We start from the raw sequence: 6,368 nt of genomic DNA, 5'->3' as shown, positions 1-6,368 counted from the left end.
TTCCGTGTCTCACTTCCTTCTTTATTCTACGCGCACAGCAAGGACATCGGTTGGCGGCTGGCGTGGGCCTACGCTCTACCACAATGGTGCCTGATGAGTGTCGCAGCATCAGAATGGGCTACTAGCCATCATGAGTGAGGGGCTGCTGGATCGAGAGAGAAAAAAGAGAGGATGGGCTGCATTGCACGTTGGGGTACAGGCACCGTATTATGCTGGCAGGGGGGGCTACAACTGGCGCTTGTGATTTGAGTAGATAGGTGGATAGGTCTGTCCAGCAGGCAGGCTGGCGGTTTCCGTTTCTACCCAAGGAAAGCGGCTCTGTTAGGTAGGACGGTCACACATTTGACATGTAAAGCGAGTCTCTCGGTCAATTGAGAAACAAGTTCCTCCACAGCTGGTATGGGTGTGTCTTAGTGTCACCGTCAACTTCCAAATATATTGCAGAGCGCCGCGGGGACTTTCTTGGATACTGCCGGTTTTCTACACACTAGCCGACAGATAGCTTGGCATTCGGTCGTGTGTTTACTGCATTCGTAGGCACTGAAGAAAAAGAGAGAGGCCTGCTGGGGAAAGCCATAGCCGAAGAGTGTAAGTTGATGTGCTGCTACTCTGCAACACATTTAGTACGCGCTTATGTTTGCGTGGGGGGGGCAGTGGGAAATCTTCGAGAGGTGTACAGGCGAGGCGACCCGGGAACTGCATCACGAGTCTAGAAACTACAGACATTGCTAGTCTAGGGTGGGCCGCGGAAGGAGGAGGGTCTGTATCACCTTGTTGTAGCGACGGGAGCATCTTAGCAACAGGTCACCTTACGGAAAATGACGCCACCCCATGGCCTCTCTCCGGAGGGCTTCAATCTCTCCCGCCACTTTGGAGATAGACGTCTTGTGGTCAGAATTCCAGCTGTCGAGGGTCCTCAGGCATGCACGCTGTGATGAGTACAACTTCGTCCTTAGTGCTGACTCAATCCTGCGCCATGTGCTTTCCCGGGGGGACCAGCTGGACACGTGGTGAGCTGCAACAGTGAATTCCCCATCTGCCACATGCTGCTGCGCTTCCAGTCGGCAACTGGGGAGTGTCCTGCGGTTGCGCCTAGAAATTCGAGGGCGGCGGAGATGCGGTCGCACGTGAGCCGGGGTGTCAGTACAGTACATAAACGTGATCCGTATTCCGTTCCGGTTAAGCAGGTCGGGGTCGGATGACGGAGAAGGAACGGCAGGCAATCGGAGTCCGGTGTGTTATTCTCGTTTTGCCGCTAGAGTCCCTGTGTCGACTTCACTAATGCACGAGGCTTTTCTTCGTAGACTTCCCCTTGCTGGTGCCTCCACCCCATTGTGACGCACCGGCAGACAACGACAAGTAGAAGGCTAGTGGCCGTCTCTCGTTGCTTTTTCGAGAGGAATAGTCGATCCACGTCAGAAAACGGCGGTCAGATGGAGTAGCTGCACAGGTCGGAAATTAGTCCGGAGTGGGCAAAAGCGGACGTGTGCAGATATCGGACGCCCACATTGTGTCACTCGAGAGGCACGTAAGTCGTCACCGCAGCCGGAGGAAGCAGGTAGAGAGGGTCGTGCAGCGCAGCGCAGTTAAGCAAGACCTCCTTTGGTTTCTTCGCTTCTATGACGGGTCATTTTGCTCAGCCGCAAGCAGTGGTCCACCAAGCAAAAAACGTCAGGTGCAGTCAGGCGCCGGGGGTGTGACCAAGGGTGTCCGTAGGCGCGTGAAGCAGGCTCTCTCGGCGGGCCACTCCGCTTCCACAGGTGAGCCTCTACAGATCAAACTTAGGCGGGGGATAGAGTATGCCGGACCTATATGCAAGTGGGTAGTCCAGCGCCTGGGGAGCGCACATGGAGACGACTCTGCCAAACTGACGTAGCCGGGTCCAGGCATTGGACAAGGCGCTAAAGAAGCTACCACGCGTAGTGACGGACCGCCGACTCTTGGCCTCGGTTTTTTGCAGAGTGTTGAATGGCGTCAGGACTAGGGTGCGGCCTTTTAACACGTTGGGCATCTCACTTTCTCTTCACGCAGTCGTTCTTCAGGGAGGGCGCAGGGGCAAATACTGGACCATCCCAGGAGACAGCTGCCCGACAGCATCCGAATATTCTTTTGTGTGCTTTCTGCGTCACCTTATAAGCATCGGTTCTTCCCGAGGACGACCCTGTTTGGAGGCGTGGCTGGGTTACATATCTGGACCTTTCGAGCGCAGTGACCACGAGCGTTTCTCGAATCCACTACACGAGCGCCCGCGCCGCAACAGGTGAGTGAGTAGCACGGGCACTCCTGTTGCGAAAAGGCGTAAGACGAAAGACAGCAGACGACGCAGGATGGATGCTTGGCTGTGGCAGCAACCTGACTCGAGGAAAGGAACACACAGATCACTAAGTTTACACATCCAACTCTGTCGTATCAAGGAATCTTTGCAAAATCAGAAGTCTGGAAAAGAAAGGGTGGAGACTAGCACACACCTCCTGTCGGTTGTCTTCCCGGATGGGCCTGCACTCATCAGGTAGTAGTCAACTTTCTTGCTCGTGAGAGGGGTGGGTTCAGCGGCCGCTGTCACAGCTCGTGCTCGGAAAACAGGCGACGGGGTTCGTCTACTTCCCGCTGGAGTGCGCTTACATTGACGTCAGGCTTCCGAAGTCTATTTGGCTCTGTTCCTTTGGTGTGCATGCGCCCTGACAGCGAACGAGAAGGGGTTATGGGCTAGTGTTCTGCAAACAGAAGAGCGTGAGAGGCTGCAAAGCTTGCAGGCAAGCATGCAGGCGTTCGAAAAAGGAGTGGCTCCGACACCCCGTCAAGTAAACGCCTTACTCGTCGCAGCCTTACAGGCGCAATTCACCCTAATGAGGATGTCACTCGTACACCGCGACGCCCTTGGATCCGGGAGGCTGGATCTTACGTGGGCTTTGCTTCATCGTCCGACCGTGGAACTCGCATGCGATCTTCGTCGTTGTTGGGAAATGCTTGGAGTGCCTGATTCTACACTGAAGCCTTTACTTCAAGAAGCGGTGATCTCCATTGGCTGCTTCACGGGCGTCATTCGCGAAAAATTGTTCGGAGGCAGGGACGTTAAACCGCGCCCGCAACGCGCACGCGATCGGGAGGCACAGGATCCCCTTGAGACCGAAGGACTGGGTGAGTTCTCTCCTACTGTGGAAGGCGGGACGCCTGCTACTCCGTTGTCTCCACTCAGCGATCGTTGCTGGTTTGAAACTGTCCTACGAAGCTACCAGATAGGGCCCGTTCTCCGACGTGTCCCAACAGCCATCAATACTCTATGGACTCGCCTGGGATACAGTGGCCCCCGCTGCTTACTGGCGGTCCCTCTGGCTTCCACGCTGTTGCCAAACGAGGAGAGGGATCACTTTCTCGTTTGTCGGCTGCGGCCGCGATGCAGCGTCGACAGGAGGAGACCCGCGGTTTCCTCTCCACGGGTTAAGCACCCCCCCCCTCCACCTGGATGAAGGGCACGGGGTACGTAGGTCAGGGTGTGTCGGCAATCAGTTAAACTGGGGCTGTCCGGCAATCCGTCGGACACGTGAACCTGTCCGCAGAGCTTTGGATCACCGGGGTGGTCAAGAAGCAAAGCAAAGACACGGGCTTTGCCGTGAAAACTGTCGCCGCGTTCTCACGAAGTGGGCGACAGCGACTGGGATGGGCAGACGAGGGGAGGAGGAGGCGAGGTGGAGCTAGTCAAACAGACGGGATGGGTCTGCGGTCACTTGGTGTTCCTGGCCTTTCGAAGTGCTACGGATACCTAGAGTGCTGTAGGTTTCACTGATGTACTCGGGCGGGAGACGGAGCCGTTGCGGTTCAAACAGTGCTTTTTCACTCCTGTGCATTCAGCGTGTCTGGTCGGCGAGTGTCTGTCTTCAGTCATTGCAGCCGCTATCCACGTCTGGAATCCCCTCAAGACGCTGCAGTCATGGGTTGCCCGCGGAGAACTGCCGCTGCGTGAGTCTTCGACGTCGTACCGCTGTTTGGTGCTACTTGAACAATACGTAACAAAGACTTGTGGAATATATCATCTGCGTTTCCGAGCGTTGCTACTATTGGGGCAACAAAGAAGCTTTCGAGCTGTTTAATGGTATACACGTGTACGGCCGTACATTCCGCCCATTTGAGGAGAGCCTGCACAAGATCTTTCCTAGATAGAACTCACGTTTGGAATTGAAGTTCGGATCGTGCTGTATGCGTACTGTGTTTTGCGTGGAAGGAGGAAAGAGCCAAACCAGGCGGGGGTCATGTGGGGGCTCTTGATGTACAGCATGCATCGCTTTTTTCTCCCAGTCCGCACCTGATGCCGAGACTAGCCCTCCCAAGGGGAAGGTTCCCACTGGGCGAGCACCCGCGGTACCGCGGAGAGCAGCCGTTCGCGTTCCGCTAGCAGCGCCTTGTTTTGGGAAGAGAAGAAATAGTATGCACTGACTCCTCTTTGCGCAATCCGGAGCTCTGTCGCATGCGAGACGCCAGAGGAGACAGCAACCGGGGCTATGACATGAAGTCTCAGGGTCAGCTTACAAGGATGCTGGCGGTCACCATCTTTGGGTCACAGGATTCTCTGTCGTGTGCTTGTCTCTTCGTGCGGTCTCGGCAGCTGAAGACGCAGGAGGTCTGCTCTGGCAAGTAATAACCCAACACGGTAAGCTGGTGTTCACTGACGCTGCAGGGCACAGAGTGTGTCTGTATATGTGGACGAAAAGTGGAGATGCGTAGAGACACGCGCACCGATCGTAGACTAGGGAGCCGGAACGAGGTTTATTCTAAGATTACGGGTACGTGTAGGATCGGGAGGGGACCTCGATTTGCGGGGCAGGTAACGAGAATAGCTCAGCATTGTAGCTGTCATAGGAAGCCTTACCGATGAATCGTGTACTTGAAGTGTGGTAGTGGTGGAGCATTGCCGAGTGGCTATCAATGGCCTTGGTATCCGACGCCACCTATGAGCTCATACACCACTTGGCTGTACTCAGATGTTAGTCGCATGTGGCAGCGTACGTTAGGTCGGCGGCGGGTTCAGCACCGGTCTGAGACAGTCTTTTATGCGGAGTCATTCTGAACTTGGGTTTTTCTTTTTGAAACTGACGTGTGCGCGAGCTCTGGAGTCCATCGGCTGACTATTCTTGGGGTTGCCGATGGCGGTTGCGGGCTGTTCGTCCAGCTGCTGAGTGATCGACGCCAAATCGAGGAGACCGGGCTCGTATCGTAGCACGTATGTATTCGCGCGCACCACGGGGGTTTTTCGCTTGACCTGTCGACGTTGCTGTAGACTGGCACGCTGCTTCTGTCCCCCCTTGAACACACTTGTTGCGCCGGTACTTCAACAGTGAAAGGCGTACCTATCAGTGGAGCAGTCACCATCAGATGCACTCCCGTTAGGACAGTTTCCTGCAAAAAGGAACGGCGGCTCAGCACAGTTTTCTGTCTCTTCATGGGAGACCGTAGCGGGGCTGTCTCAGTCTCAGGGCCGGTAGCGCGTCTTGACAGCAACGTCTCAGGAAACAGTCTGCACTGGAACAACGAGTTGCCGGAATGATTTGTCAACGGCAGGGAACTCGGCCGCCTGTGTTGCGTAGTTCACTCTCCGGCGTCGTTGACCGGTGAGTGGCAGCTAGGGTATGTGGGGCAGTTGATGCGACTCCCTCGACTTGTATGGTGCTGTGTGTACGGCATGCTTTTGTGTGGCGGGTCGCCATTATCAGGTCAACGCGATTCCTTACAGGGGAACGGCATGCCGTCAACAGGCGGAGCTGACACGGGTGTCGCAAGGGTTGATGGCACATCTTCGTCAGGTTCATTCATGCGGGTCCTCCGCTTGGGAGATCTTCGGCCTTTCCTTCCGTCCCCGGTGTTCGCAGGTACGACGTTGTCTATGGCCATGAAACCCCAACTGTAGATCACCTAGAGAGCTCTGACAAGTGATTCGGGCACCCCAGTGTACCGGGACGACCGCGAAGACTACTAAACAGGCTGGCTTGCATCTACTTGTACCCTTGGGCAGATAGCTCCGCGGGCTGCGGTGGCACTCTCAAACGTGAGACACTCGCCGCAGTAGCTGAATCCACACCTCACTGACCCCCCCTTGACTTGTGTGTAAGCACTCGTGTTGTGAGCAGCCTTACATAAACGCCTACAACCTTTCGGCGACAGTCAAGAGTCCGTCTCGTCGAAGGGGGAGGGCGACCATCGCAGCTTTGAATCGACCGCCGGTCTGCTACCGCTGTCCGGGCCAACCCCCCATCCTTTCTTCATGCCACACCATGCCCCGGAGATGCCTCTTGCTCCACAGCCTGCGCCCCCCCCGAAAGGTAATGTTGTAGCCCTCATTGACAGCAAAGTTGGTGGTGTCTTTCTGCAATCTGTGA

The 6,368-nt window shown here is 55.8% G+C and overlaps 2 protein-coding genes across 2 annotated transcripts; both read left to right on the top strand.

The window, feature by feature from the left end:
- CSUI_007177 (uncharacterized protein) lies at positions 1-416 on the top strand (the record flags this gene model as incomplete). The annotated part of the gene is made up of 1 exon (XM_068067327.1): positions 1-416. A coding segment is annotated over one exon (138 nt), but the record flags the coding sequence as incomplete, so codon positions are not given.
- Positions 417-537: 121 nt separating this feature from the next.
- Positions 538-6,313, top strand: CSUI_007176 (uncharacterized protein; the record flags this gene model as incomplete). The annotated part of the gene is made up of 8 exons (XM_068067326.1): positions 538-588; positions 1,641-1,760; positions 2,138-2,260; positions 2,686-3,138; positions 3,880-3,957; positions 4,601-4,645; positions 5,706-5,861; positions 6,120-6,313. Coding segments are annotated over 8 exons (1,218 nt in total), but the record flags the coding sequence as incomplete, so codon positions are not given.
- Positions 6,314-6,368: the final 55 nt, after the last annotated feature.

The sequence above is a fragment of the Cystoisospora suis genome, assembly GCF_002600585.1.
Source record: "Cystoisospora suis strain Wien I chromosome Unknown contig_3725, whole genome shotgun sequence".
In the NCBI taxonomy this organism is placed as follows: domain Eukaryota; phylum Apicomplexa; class Conoidasida; order Eucoccidiorida; family Sarcocystidae; genus Cystoisospora; species Cystoisospora suis.
This window is presented reverse-complemented; position numbering and strand designations above follow the sequence as displayed.